Genomic DNA, 13,578 nt, shown 5'->3' on the forward strand with positions numbered 1-13,578 from the left:
CATAGCTGTTGCTTCCTATATTGGAACAGAGGAAGTCTGAAGCAAAACTGTGGCAGCAACTTTTCTGTGTTCCAGCAGGAAGTTCCTCCACTGATGTTTCAGACCCACCCGTTTGCTGACTTGAAGCTTAAACTCATCTGCTCCATGTTTATAAAAGGGGGAGGTAAACCTTTAAGCTGAAGTCACTCCAGCAATCGTGGCGTCTGATTTTTCACGTACTATTGCATTAAAGGATAAAAGCAGTGACCAAGCCTCCTCAGTTATTTTGGTTGATATAGATCTCACGGTTATCTAACAAGACATTTCAAAATCTACTTCAAATAGATTTAAGTAGCAGAGTTAGTGAATCAAAAAAAAAACAAAACAACGAATGCTCGCTTTTTCTCTCTACTGTCACGCTGCTCACCAGCAGAGCGTTCAGCCCTCCGCTTGCCTGTGTGTTCGTCTGTGTGTTGTCGGACAGCTTCTTCAGGTAGTCCTTCACGGCCTGCTCGTCTGGATATGGTGAGCTCTTGGCCCCGGCAACAGCATCACTCTCAGCTCCAGATAGAGCCGAGGTGTCTGAGTCTGAGACCTGGAGCATGCCATTAACCAAAGATGCTTCCCCTTCCTCAGAGGCATGAGGTTGGGAGGGGACAGAGGTCGGGTCAGCAACTGTAGGCACTGCCGGGGACTCTGACTTTGAGGTGTAGGAGGGGAGGACAGGCTCTGATGGGGATGTTTTGAGACCTGTGGTTGGGTTGGGTGCCTCCAGCTTGCCGTCATCCTCGGTCAGCTCCACGCCAAGCGGGCAGTAGTGGCTGTCAGAGATGATGACGTGGTCCTCTTTGTCTGTCATGGTGTAGAGCAGTTCGTTACACCTCCCACATTTGTCCACATGAGGCCGGTGGCCATCGTGAGACCCCAGGCAGCGCACCAGAGCGAGGCTGTGAGATGCCCCGCAGGCCACCTGTAAAACATACCGACCTGCCAGGTGCTCCACCTTCTGAGGCTTCCACACAGGGAAGACGGCGGCATTGAGGCCCAGCTGGCAACCGCTGCCCCATGCCCACACCTCACGCTGCACCGACAGAGCCAGGGTGTGCTTCTCCCCACAAGCCAGCTCCAGCACAGGCACTGTCTGCGGGGGGACAGTGACAGTGTCCAAGTCCTGCAGGGCGACGGGAGTCGGGTTGGGAACAGTGCTAAGGCCCGACAAGCCGCACTGTCCCGCACTGTTCTCCCCCCACATGTGGACGCCGCCATCCTCCGTCACTGCCCCACTGTGAAAGCTTCCGGCTGCGACTGTGACCACCCGCTGCCCACTGAGCGCGCTCTCCAGGGTCGGTTTGGCTGGCTCTGGCACTTGACTCTGCTTCCACGGCAACTCGCCGAAGCTGTACACCTGTCCCCCTGAAGAAGATGTAACAACAGACAATCAGTGTGGGTTAACTTTGATTTATCCAAAAACATCAGAATAAAGATTTAGAAATCACAACATAAAAGCATGACTTCTGATCAATACAAACAGTAAAGACAGAATGAATTCATGAAGATGTGCTTAAGTATCGACTATGACTCTGTGACAAGTCATAAACATGTCCCTCCAAAAGAAAAAGAAGTTTCACCTTCCACCAGGAGAACGCCATGCTGCGAACCCAGAGCGACCTGGAGGACCGGCCGGGGGAGGAGCAGCCTCTCTGGGGTGATGCTGTAAGAGTAGCCCTTCCAAGAGTGGAGCAGTCCTCGCTCGCCGCCGCTGCCATCGTCCCAAGAGCTGGGGGAGAGAAATTGTAGAGATTAGCAAGAGTGAATTAGAAAGGAAGTGTAAGGATCCTTCCCAAGGAAAGGTAGGGAACTGGGTACTGTATTCTGTATTTAGGACCTCATCTAACAAAACTGAGGAAAAACATGACAGAGAATCAGAGGTGCGTGGGTGGCTGATAAAGCAGAGCAGAGGCAGACAAATCGCCTCAGTAGGCGTTTGATCCCCACGCCCCTCACTTCTCCTGAACAACAGATGTTTTGTCAGTGAAAGCAGAAGTGAGCACAACAACTCCATCCTTAGGCAATGTCACATGGTGATCACAGGCAGCCAGCTGAGTGGCATAATCCTGCAGAGAACTAGGAGGGGGATGACTCTGGGTAGACCTACCTCTTACTCTGGGTTTCCATCAGTGGGGTTGATACTCCTCTATCAGCATGTCAGATTCAGGACTCCTCCTATTCCTCCTCCTGCTGCCGCCGCTGCTGCTAATTGAGGTTCTGAAAGCAAAAGTACAAACAGTCAAACATTATCAGTCCAGCCACAGTGACTGAACTATGGGGGAATATCCAGAAGGAAACCCCTGAAACACAAGCCAACAGACTGGGGTGTCACAATAAAAGTGCTAAGGGCACATTTTTATATATTTAACCCCTTAAAACTCCTCAGGCATCTGTTATTAGCCGCCGGTAGATAACATTAGCTGATTAGCCACAGAGCTAGTTGAAACCACAGGTGTCGCTGCTCTGTTTTCTGGATTTTAAAAATACATTTATTAAAGATACATTTCCTCACCAGCCGGCCGTCTGCGCTGCTCCTCGAGGTGTTCACGTAAAGAGGTCGCTGACACACGCGGTAGTGAGCGTGTTTAGACGCTGTCTGCTGCTCATTTCTGTAATGTTGACACGCTGAAGATCGTCCAACTGTCAGGAGGTCCCACTCCTCCGCGGGAGCGAGCCGGAACGAAGAGAGCGCGCCTTAAAGGGACAGCACACATATTTTTTATAGGACGTGTTGTTGGTATCACAAGTTGGAAGATTTCAGCTTTTGGTGAGAGGAGTCGCCTTCAGATCGTATTATCTGTCATATTAGCAGGCTTTCATAGGCGGGAAAGTGTCAGGGCATCAGTAGAAAGTTCACAGATTAAAATGTAACACATTGGACGAACATAGTCAGGCAGACATGTTTATTATATCCAAAAAACTAACAGTAAATACAGCACTGTGCAAAAATGAGCCACTTCTCACATCAGTGTATTTTTCTTGGAAAATGGGAAATAGCAATAAAGCTTAATTGAAACGTGCAGACTCTTAGGCAGCTTTGTTGCATTTCTTTAAGTAGTCTTCAGAAATAGTTCTCCAGGCTTCTCGAAGGACATTCAAAGATTTTCTTTGGATGTTTCTGCCTTTTGTTCTGTTCTCTGTCAACATGATCCCACACTGCTTCAATAATGTTGAAGTCTGGGTTCTGGGGAGGCCAGTCCGTGACTGATTGATTCACAGTGTGTTTTTCTTTCCAGGTATATTTTTATTGCATTGGCAGTATGTTTGGGATCATTGTCATGCTTTTTCCAATCGGACGCTTAAAAAATCTGAAGACAGCCTGGAGAACTATTGCTCAAGAGCACAAATTGTGGACTTTAAACCCTGGACCGCCAGGGCTTTTGCATCTTAGCCACCGGAGCACTAGATCCTCATGGTTCCTTGTGCAGGTTATCCACAACTTGAATCCAGAGTGAGGTAAAGCAATGTTTTTAACTTCGCAAGGGTAGTTTGAATCTAACTCAGTGTGGCCCCTTACCTAGAACCAATTGAGGAGACCAAGGGCAAAGTTACCTCTGACAACAGCACTTCTGGGATGCCTCTGGATGTGAGGTGTTTTGAGCATGCCCAAAAGCAGGAGCCCCTGGGGCAGACTGGCAGACTGTTTTTAAAACAGCATAGAAATAGGAATATTATGCTTTTCCTCACAAATGTCAGGTTTAAATGCCACACACAGTCCAATGGGCAAGCTTTAAAAAGAAACTACAACAGAGTGAGACCTCTTATTTGTTTCCTGCTCTCAGGCCCGGCTCAGCTGCTGCCGTTGTTGTGACAGACTCTACGGAAAGCGGAGGGCTCAGGATAGAAAGAACGCAAAGTCTAAAAAGGGGTCAACAAATACCCTTATACAACTCTTAATGACTTTAAAACAGTGACTGGCACTATTTCACAACAGGGCCTTTATATAAACTGGCTTTTGTAATATTTATATATAAATACTGAAACATATTTAATTTCTCGATCGTGGCTCAAGAGTTGGGAGTTCGCCTTGTAATTGGAAGGTTGCCGGTTCGAGCCCTGGCTTGGACAGTCTCGGTCGTTGTGTCCTTGGGCAAGACACTTCACCCGTTGCCTACTGGTGGTGGTCAGAGGGCCCGGTGGCGCCAGTGTCCGGCAGCCTCGCCTCTGTCAATTTTCAATAATAAAATGAGAAAATGCACTAAATACAAATCCTGTAACATTAAAGTCTGTAGCCTGATCTATGGTATTGACTTCATTTTTTTTTGCTACTTTCATTTTATAAAACAAAAGAAAAACAGAAATATAAAAGAATAATCTCAAAACACAAACCAATCGCCTCTGGCACCTAAAATATAAAGGGGAGGTTGAATAAAAAGAAGTTTTAAATATCAAACAACAACCATACACGTTATTTATCCTCCCAAATCAGAATCAATCTATACACATTTGAGTATCAGAAGATAAAAGTTGGAAATGTTTCCACAAACTGATAACAAATAACACTATCAGTGTGTTTTATACAGATATGTCCAAGGAAGATTTTATTTTCAGTTGGTGAAATTTTTTCATAAACTTTTAACTATGAACTATAATTACAAAAAAAAATTGTGTTACCTGATATTTTGATGTATGTTTTGGTTTGTTTGGTTTTCAGTATTTAAATGTGTCACCCGAAGAGGATAAACAAGATAAAAGATGAATGTAGCTTCTGGGTCGGAAAAGTGAAGCCAATGTGGAAGTGCCTTAAATTGTTATTCTTACTCATGTCCAGCAAGAGGGCAAATCCTGTGGTTGCAGAAAGACTTGTGGTTGTTTGAAAGCTACACTTACTGCATAATTTATGAGTTACACCTTTCTAATACTGGTTTGGACCCTCTTTGCCTTCTGAGCTGTCTCATTTCTTAATGGCACAGATTCAAAAAAGTTGCTGGAAACATTCTTCACTGATTTTTGTCCATGTTGACATGGCAGCATCAAACAATTGCTGTGGATTTGTTGGCTGCACGCCCATGATGAGAATTTCCTGTTCCACCATATCCCAAAGGTCCTCTGTTGGATTGAGATCTAGCAGTGATCATGTGAGACCGGACAGTGTGCGCACACTGTGTCTGAGGAGGATGTGCGGAAGTGCTTCAGGAAGGTGAACGCACGCAAAGCTACTGGTCCGGACGGGATTCGCGGCCGCGTCCTCAAGTCATGCGCGGCTCAGCTGGCTGGAGTGTACACACACATCTTCAGCCTTTCCCTCTCTCTGTCTGTAGTCCCAGCCTGCTTCAAAATGGCCACCATTGTCCCTGTACCCAAATCCTCCACAATCTCCTCATTGAACAACTGGCGACTGGTAGCCCTGACCCCCATCGTGAGCAAATACCATCGTTCCCTCGAAGCTGGACAGGAAACTGCAGGATCTAGGACTGAGCAGCTCCCTCTGCAGCTGGATCCTTAACTTCCTGTCTGACAGACGGCAAGCGGTCACCTCATCCCCCATCACACTGAACACTGGTGCTCCACAGGGGTGTGTACTGACCTCTCCTGTACTCACTCTATACCTACGACTGCAAGGCCACTAACAACTCCAACATCATTGTGAAGTTTGCGGATGACACTACAGTCTTATCACCAAAGGTGATGAGACAGCCTACAGGGAGGAGGTCAGCGCCCTGACCCACTGGTGTCAAGACAACCATCTCACCTTCAACGTCGCAAAGACAAAGGAGTTGATAGTGGACTTCCGGAGGTGCAGAGAAGTACACACCCCCATCACCATCAACGGCGCTGCTGTGGAGAGAGTGAGCAGCTTCCGGTTCCTTGGTGTACATCTGGCTGAGGATCTTACGTGGTCAGTACACATAAACAAAACGGTGAAGAAGGCGCAACAGCGCCTCTTCTTTCTCAGGAGACTGAAAAGATTCGGCATGAGCCCCCGCATCCTCAGGACCTTCTATCACTGTGCCATTGAGAGCATCCTCACTGGATGCATCACCACCTGGTATGGCAACAGCACCGCCTACAACCGCAAAGCTCTCCAGAGAGTAGTGCGGTGCTCTGAACGGCTAATTGGAGGTGAGCTTCCCTCCCTCCAGGACATCTGCAGGAAGCGGTGCCTGAGGAAAGCGGGGAGGATCATCAAGGACTCCAGTCACCCCAGCCATAAACTGTTCAGACTGCTTCCATCGGGAAGGAGGTTCTGCAGCATCCGGTCCCGAACCAGCAGACTGAGAGACAGCTTTTTCCACCAGGCCATCAGACTGCTGAACCATAGACATAGACAGGCCATAGACACCTCACCTTCACTACTGGAACTTCAACATTATGCACTCCATACATTAATGCCACTTGTTTTGCACAATATCCAACTACTAACCTCTGTATATTTTATATATTTTGTTTTATTGTTTACTCTATTTAATTAGTAAAATATGTATACACACACACACACACACACACACACACACACACACACACACACACACACACACACACACACACACGTAGATATACATATTTAGTATACACATTCACTAATATGCATACACTCTTATATTGTACATATATTTATTCATAGAATTCTCAGATTTAGCCATTCTTATATTTTGCTTGTTCTTATGTTATTGTATTTTTGCCCACCTCTGTTTCTGTGAAGCTCGCACACAAGAATTTGACTCACATGTACTGTAACAGTGTACCTGCACATGTGATGTGACAATAAAAGTGATTTGATTTGAATGTTGCAGCAGAAATTAAAATTTATAAGATTGGAAAATGTTTTTCAAATCTTCAAATTTTGGTGAGTTGGTGTAAACTGGGAAGCGTATCTGTAACCGGAAGGTCGCCGGTTCGATCCCTGGGCTCTCTGTCCTGGTCGTTGTGTCCTTGGGCAAGACACTTTACCCTACCGCCTACTGGTGTTGGCCAGAGGGGCCGATGGCGCGAAATGGCAGCCTCGCTTCTGTCAGTCTGCCCCAGGGCAGCTGTGGCTACAACCGTAGCTTGCCTCCACCAGTGTATGAATGCGAGAGTGAATGAATAGTGGCATTGTAAAGCGCTTTGGGTGTCTTGAAAAGCGCTATATAAATCCAATCCATTATTATTATTATTATTAAACTGTAGCCTCAGTTTTGCTATTTTTAACTGACAGAAGTGGGATCTGGTGTGGTCTTCTGCTGCTGTTGAGATGCTCTACTGTATACTTTTGGTTGTGTGTTTTTTTGTGTTATTGTTGCCTTCGAATAAGCTTGAAGCAGTCTGGCCATTCTCCTTCGACCTCAGCAAGACATTTTCCCCAGGAGAACTGCTGCTCACTGGATATTTTCCGCAGTTCTCGTCTCAAGTTTGGGGTTCTTTTTGCGCTGCTTTGGGGGCCAGGCCTTGTCTGAGCTCTGGTTACCATCCTCAGACGAACGGCCAGACGGAACGTTTAAATCAGGAGCTTGAGGCCGCGCTCCGCTGTGTGACCTGTCATAACCCTGTGACTTGGGCCTCATATCTGCCGTGGGTGGAATATGCCCACAACTCCTTGGTTTCGTCTGCTACTGGGTTGTCACCGTTCGAGGCCTCTTTGGGTTATCAGCCGCCCCTGTTTCCGGAGGAGGAGGCTGATCTTGCTGTCCCCTCGGTCCAGCATCATCTGCAGCGCTGCCGTCGGGTCTGGTCTCGTACGCGGGAGGCGCTGTTGCGTGCTGTGGCTCGCCAACGTTGCTGTGCCGACCGTCGCCGGTCTCCTGCGCCCGTTTATTCACCGGGACAGAAGGTGTGGCTCGCCGCGAAGGACATCCCTCTCAGGGCATCCTCCCGCAAGTTGTCTCCTCGTTACATCGGCCCCTATTCTGTGGACAGGGTCCTCAGCCCCACGGCTGTCAAGCTCCGTTTGCCTGCTGCCTTGCGGATTTACCCGGTCTTTCACGTTTCTCAGGTGAAGCCGGTGGTGTCTAGTCGACTGTGCCCGCCTCCGGTGCCCCCGCCTCCCGCCCGGCTCATTGACAGGCACCCTGCGTTCTCTGTCCGGCGCATTCTGGGTGTGCGGCGGCGGGGTAGGGGGCTGCAGTTTTTGGTGGACTGGGAGGGTTATGGGCCGGAGGAGCGTTCTTGGGGTCCTCGTTCTTTGATGCTTGACTCTGTGATGGTTTCTGATTTTCTTAGGTCACGTCGTGGGGCGGGTGCTGGTCGGCCGCCAGGTGGCGTCCCTTGAGGGGGGGGTACTGTCATGGTCCGGGTGTGTGCCAGTGTGTCTCCCTCCGAGCCGGCGTCTCCACCCCGGGGAGGGGCCTCAGTGTTTTTGCTCATCGCTTACACCTGTGAGTAATTTAGCCGGGGACTCATAAGGCCAGCGTACTCAATCTCTCTTCGCCAGATTCTCTGCTAACATCAGTCAGTGCAGGCCACCACCATCATTCCCTATGTATTTTGTGAATCACCTTGCCTCACTGTATGTTTGTCTTTTGTGCGCCTCTCTCTTAGCTACACCCAACTGTCAACCCCTGTCGAAGAGCACCTACTTGGATGCTGGACCATCTGGCAGTCCCACAGGCTATTACCCAGATTACCTACCTGCCTCTCTGCCTCCACGCCAGGAGTTTTTTGGATTTCACACCCGGACTACTTACCCCTCTACGTCATCTCCGACCTCCTTTGGCAAGTACGCAGTACGAAGGAGGATTCTGAATCAGCAACATATTCATATGTCTCCTTATCCGTATCTGAACATCTGCACTCTGTTACAGTGACCCCGACCTTTTCCTGGATCAAATGTGACTTGCTTTCCAGTCCAATCCCTGGAATAGCTGTCCTCTCTGACCCGGACCAGATCATTACTTAGTTTCAGTGGTGGAACGTCGTACTTGTCTACTCTCACCTTTTGTTTATGAATATTTGTGGAAACATTAAACTTTATTCTTAAAATCTACTTACGAGCTGTTCGGCGTCCTGCGTTTGAGTCCTGTCACTCGTCCAAAACGGTCTCGGCCGTAACACATGAAGCTCTTTTTGTAAGTTACGATCATTATTAGATTATCCTGGCTGTAGCGTCATCAGTTCCACTCATCACATCCAGATTAAAAATACATAGGTGGCAACAGTCAAAAGAGTCAGCTCGAGGTTTCGTAACAGGAATTCACTAACCAGAGAGCGACATCACAGTTGTTAGGTCCATCTTTGACACTGTTGAGGGCTAAAAGGCAGGTCAAACTGTTTCATATTTTTTGTTTTTGTTGGGAGCAAAGTTCAACTCCCTATTATTATTATTATTATTATTATTATTATTATTATGTTATAACTGTACACTTTGGCATTTCTAGTTTGGCCTGGTGTCAACACACAAACTTCCAGACTCCCTAGAAATGAAACGACTTCTGAGGCCTTTGGATGTAGCAACTCCAGAAATGCTCATTCATCTGTCACCCCTCTGCAGTCAGCACAGTCAAACTTAAGATTTAAGGTCCTCCAGCTCTCCAGTTCACTTCTCTCCTTCCCCTGGTGTCGTTTCCACTCACTGAGTAAGGTGGCACTAAAATCAGCACTTTAATCTGCTGATTCAGGCACTTTGCATGTCTGACTTCCAACTCCAGACATCACTTCATTCAAAATAGAGAAATAGAGTCAAGGGATGCTATCGTGCACCGCCTGATTGAAGTTGAGAAACTATTGACCTTGATGGAGTGTGTGTGTGTGTGTGTGTGTGTGTGTGTGTGTGTGTGTGTGTGTGTGTGTGTGTGTGTGTGTGTGTGTGTGTGTGTGTGTGTGTGTGTGTGTGTGTGTGTGTGTGTGTTTGGCCTCAGCAGACACTTATAATCTAACTCTGATCTTGGGAAAAGTGCTTACTTTCCGACCTCTTTCCCTTAAAAGGAATATTAACAGGAGCTTTGTGGAGAGGATTCAACTTGGATTTAACGCCATCAAGGAGCTAAAAAGGGAGCAATTTTTATAAGATGTTATATCTATAGTACTTTTCTAAGCTCCACAACAGAGGTTCTTTACTCTTTCAGCCTACTAGTACGTGACCACATTCAGTGGTCACGTACTAGTAGGTATGTTTGATCTGTTCTTCCTGTTGGCAAACTGGTTTACCTAAGAAAACTACAAAATCGGGGCCAGTATAAAAATTAGCCAGACATTTGTTCATGTCCTCTTTAATGTTCTCTTTTTTGCACAAGTCGAGGAGCATTTCAAGACACATTTCACATGTGACAAATAAAGAATCTTGAATCCTGCTCTACTACATACAGTCATGACAAAGTCTTACCTCACTGTGTCCATTCCTGAAACATCCCTCTGACATTAATGTGAAGATAATAAGTGAGTGAACTGTTCAAAAGACAGCATATAACCCTACAAACTACAGTCCCAATCAAAAGATTAAGACCACTTGAAAAATGGCAAAAAAAATCATATTTTGCATAGTAGGATTTAAATAATGTAGAGCTTCAACATGCAACAAGAAGAAATGGGAGTGAGATAAAACCTTTTTTTGAGCATGCAATTTATTGAAAACAGTGCTTAAACTGAAACAGGCTTGCAGCTGATCAATAGTTTAGGACTACATTCCTTTAAAAGGCCAAATCTGTGCAAAAATGTGAATTCATTGTCATTTTCTGTCAGGTAGTCACACTGTCGTGATGTTCAGATGGCAAAGGCAAAAAAATTCCCTTTTTGAATGTGGTTGGGCTGTTGAACTGCATAAGCAGGGTCTCTCGCGCCATCGTTGCTGAGGTGGGACGCAGTAAGACAGTCATTTGGAATTTGTTAAATGAACCTGAGGGTTATGATGGACTTGAGCTCCATAACCTTCAGACGGCATCTGAGACTGAAGGGCTTCAAAAACAAAATAACATCTTTAAAGGCCTCGTCTCCTTGAACGCCACAGAACTGACTGTTTGGACAAAAGAACAAACATGAGGCACTGAAAGGTGAAAGAAAGTTTTATTCTCTGATGAGAAAAAATTGAACTTTGATGGTCCTGATGGTTTCCAACGTTACTGGCATGACAAGCAGATCCACCTGAGATGTTTTTTACGCTGCATAGTGGAGGGGGCACCATAATGTTTGGGGTGCTTTTTCCTTCAGTGGAACAATGGAACTTCAGGATGTGCAGGGGGGTCAAATGGCCGCTGGATATGTCCAGATGTTGCAGAGAGGATCCCTCGTGACTGAGGGCTCTTGTCTGCATGGTGACGACTGGGTTTTTCAACAGGTCAATGCTACAGTATACAATGCCTGCAGGACAAGGGACTTCTTCCAGGAGAATAACATCACTCTTCTGGAACATACTGCGCATTACCCTGATCTAAATCGAATTGAAAATCTTTGGGGATGAATAGCAAGGGAAGTTTACCATATTTTCCGCACTGTAAGGGGCACTTAAAATCTTTTAATTTTCTCAAAAATCGAGAAAAGATCTCGCATCAGAGGAGGCTGAAAATCCACAACAAACAGATGGTTCTTAGGCTCTATCGTCCTCGAAATGGGTAGAAGTGGTACAAAATGGATGGACCAACTCTGTACCAAAACACCTGCCTCGTGTGAGGCTCAAACTGACGACCTTCAGATTATGAGACTGATGCAGCTTGAAATGGATGCACAAACTCTGTCACGTGCTGTGCATCAAAGGACATCGCTTGCGTGAGACTACAAGTCACTACCACATAGACTTCTTGTTCCAACTTAACAGTCAGGCAAGAATGATTTCAAATTATCCCTCTCAATGGACCCTGTTGGCAAAGGAACTCCAGGCAACCTCCAGAGACTCAGCTCGGGAGCTGCCGATAACCAATTATCAGCCCTTGCTCATCCGCTTCCAATGCAAAGACATTACTAACCCTACCTGGACAAAGTGTCCAAGAAGAAATAACAGGTAGGAGTCATTTGCCGGAGGAGCTCAGGGCCGCAGAGAACGTACGTGTTTTTAAGAACAGGCTCACGACTCACCTTTTTAATTTAGCTTTTACTTAGCGTTTATTTATTTTATGCTTATTTATTCTATCCTGTTATTTTATTATTAATTTAGGCTTTACCTAATATTTATTGATTTTATTCTTATCCATTTTTTAATCTTCTTACTCTATTTATATTTATATTTATATTGTATCCCGTTCTTATTTATTTTAGAATTTTACCCTGTATATAGCCTATTGTGGCATATCTCCAGTGTTTCCTTGGAGGGGGCTCTCTGCACCGGGGCTGTGATCGACCGTGGCTGCTGGGTCTCTGGGGGTCCTCTCAGCCTGGCTGGGGGGCTCCCTTGCCTCCCTCCTGCTGTGTGCCCAGCCTGGAGGCTGCGGTCTGTGACCGGCTCTCGGTGCAGACGGCTCCCTGTTATAGTGTTTCCTCACTTGGCTCATGTGAACCCAGCCCAATTTTTACTCTTTAAGTGTGCGTGTGTGTGTGTGTGTGGGGGGGGGGGAGATATGTGTGTATTCACATCATTTATGTTAATGAGAGTGTGGGGAGTGAGTTGGAGGGTGGGGTGGGCTGCTTTTAACTATGTAAAGCACTTTGTGCTACATTTTTTGTATGAAAAGTGCTTTATAAATAAAGATTGATTGATTGATTGATTGATTGATTGATTGATTGATTGATTTGGGAGCCAACATGAGGTGCCCCGCAATTCTGACCTGAGAAAAGAAAGAGGAATTGTGGTGAAAGTTGGATGAAGTGGTTCCAGAGGGCCAGCACGAATCCATAGGGGAGGATCGCCTGCCACGTGTGAGTCGGATGGTTCTTATGCTTCAGAGTCCTGGACAAAGTGTCCAAGAAGAAATAACAGGTAGGAGTCATTTGGGAGCCAACGTGTGGTGTCCCGCAATTCTGACCTGAGAAAAGAAAGAGGAATTGTGGTGAAAGTTGGATGAAGTGGTTCCAGAGGGCCAGCACGAATCCATAGGGGAGGATCGCCTGCCACGTGTGAGTCTTGAAATCAAACAGATGGGAAGGCTTTCCACGGGCAATGGTAGAATGATTTGGATTGATCCCTGTTCTAGATCTCGCATCAGAGGAGGCTGAAAATCCACTACAAACGGATGGTTCTTATGCTTCAGAGTCCTCGAAATGGGTAGAAGAGGTACAAAATGGATGGACCAACTCTGTACCAAAACACCTGCCTCGTGTGAGGCTCGAACTCACGACCTTCAGATTACGAGACTGAAGCGCTGCCTACTGCGCCAACGAGACTGACGGGTAACTGGAAAATGGACGATTTCTCGAAGCTGCACAGAAAAGAAATTCAGCTTGGATAAACAAAGGCGATTCCCCAGGTATTTAAGCCCTGAACGGGCTTTGGAGGTGAAGAGTGCCACAGGAGATCCTAAAAACGGTGTTTTGACCCAGCTCCGGCTTACCTGAAAGGGACAAGCGGTAGACAATGGATGGGTTGCCTTTGCCACGTACTGTGTATCAAGCGAGGCTCAAGACACCATCTTCCCCCAAAACGGACCGCTCTTCTTTTGTCTCGTAGTGCCGGCTTAAATTAAATTCCTTAATTACGGCCACATTGGCTGCACTAATAAGACACACGGTTTTACCAGCAATGTCTGTAAACATATATTTAGTCACCCACTGGCG

At 46.6% G+C, this 13,578-nt stretch overlaps 1 protein-coding gene and 1 non-coding gene across 5 annotated transcripts in view; both read right to left on the reverse strand.

Moving 5' to 3' along the window:
* Positions 1-2,681, reverse strand: part of als2b (alsin Rho guanine nucleotide exchange factor ALS2 b) — a 30,684-nt gene extending 28,003 nt beyond the window's left edge. For all 4 annotated transcript variants that reach the window (XM_085397551.1, XM_085397550.1, XM_085397549.1 and 1 more), the window contains exons 1-4: positions 2,540-2,681; positions 2,135-2,244; positions 1,608-1,756; positions 407-1,392 (exon numbers count right to left, since the gene is read on the reverse strand). In XM_085397551.1, coding sequence (XP_085253677.1) covers positions 407-1,392; positions 1,608-1,756; positions 2,135-2,154 — 1,155 coding nt within the window. In that variant the 5' untranslated portion in view covers positions 2,155-2,244; positions 2,540-2,681. The remainder of the gene's footprint in view (positions 1-406; positions 1,393-1,607; positions 1,757-2,134; positions 2,245-2,539) is intronic.
* A 10,434-nt stretch (positions 2,682-13,115) lies between these two features.
* Positions 13,116-13,188, reverse strand: trnat-cgu (transfer RNA threonine (anticodon CGU)). Its single transcript has one exon. It is a non-coding gene; the product is annotated as a tRNA-Thr (tRNA).
* Positions 13,189-13,578: the final 390 nt, after the last annotated feature.

This window comes from Rhamphochromis longiceps, linkage group LG23 (assembly GCF_057381845.1).
Source record: "Rhamphochromis longiceps isolate RC_006_pf linkage group LG23, R_longiceps_female_GT1.1, whole genome shotgun sequence".
Taxonomy (NCBI): domain Eukaryota; kingdom Metazoa; phylum Chordata; class Actinopteri; order Cichliformes; family Cichlidae; genus Rhamphochromis; species Rhamphochromis longiceps.